Source organism: Pteropus alecto, unplaced genomic scaffold, assembly GCF_000325575.1.
Source record: "Pteropus alecto unplaced genomic scaffold, ASM32557v1 C16904809, whole genome shotgun sequence".
Lineage (NCBI taxonomy): Eukaryota > Metazoa > Chordata > Mammalia > Chiroptera > Pteropodidae > Pteropus > Pteropus alecto.
In genome coordinates, this window is record NW_006471720.1 from 1 (window position 1) to 279 (window position 279).

At 43.0% G+C, this 279-nt stretch overlaps 1 protein-coding gene across 1 annotated transcript; it reads left to right on the forward strand.

Annotated features, from left to right (window-relative positions):
• The first annotated feature begins 1 nt into the window (after position 1).
• Positions 2-148, forward strand: LOC112473483 (keratin-associated protein 20-2-like). The gene has a single exon (XM_025041860.1). It carries the CDS (start codon positions 2-4, stop codon positions 146-148), a length of 147 nt encoding a protein of 48 aa, XP_024897628.1.
• Positions 149-279: the final 131 nt, after the last annotated feature.

Here is a 279-nt window from a genome sequence, read left to right on the forward strand (position 1 = left end):
CATGAGCTTCTACAACAACTACTATGGTGGCCTGGGCTATGGCTATGGGGGCCTGGGATGTGGCTATGGATATGGCTACGGTGGCTGTGGATATACCTGTTATCGTCCATGCTGCTATGGGAGATACTGGTCTTCTGGCTTCTTCTGAGAAATTCTAGATTGCTCATCACTTCAAGACATTCTCTTATGAGGCACTATGTGTACCTCCTGCATTATTCATTATAACCATATTATTGTCTGTTCAGACAATGAGAACGAAATACTAAACTACTATGTAAC

What these genes read in the sequence shown, in the direction of transcription:
- LOC112473483 (XM_025041860.1), top strand. Translation starts at nt 2, where the DNA reads ATGAGCTTCTACAACAACTACTATGGTGGCCTGGGCTATGGCTATGGG.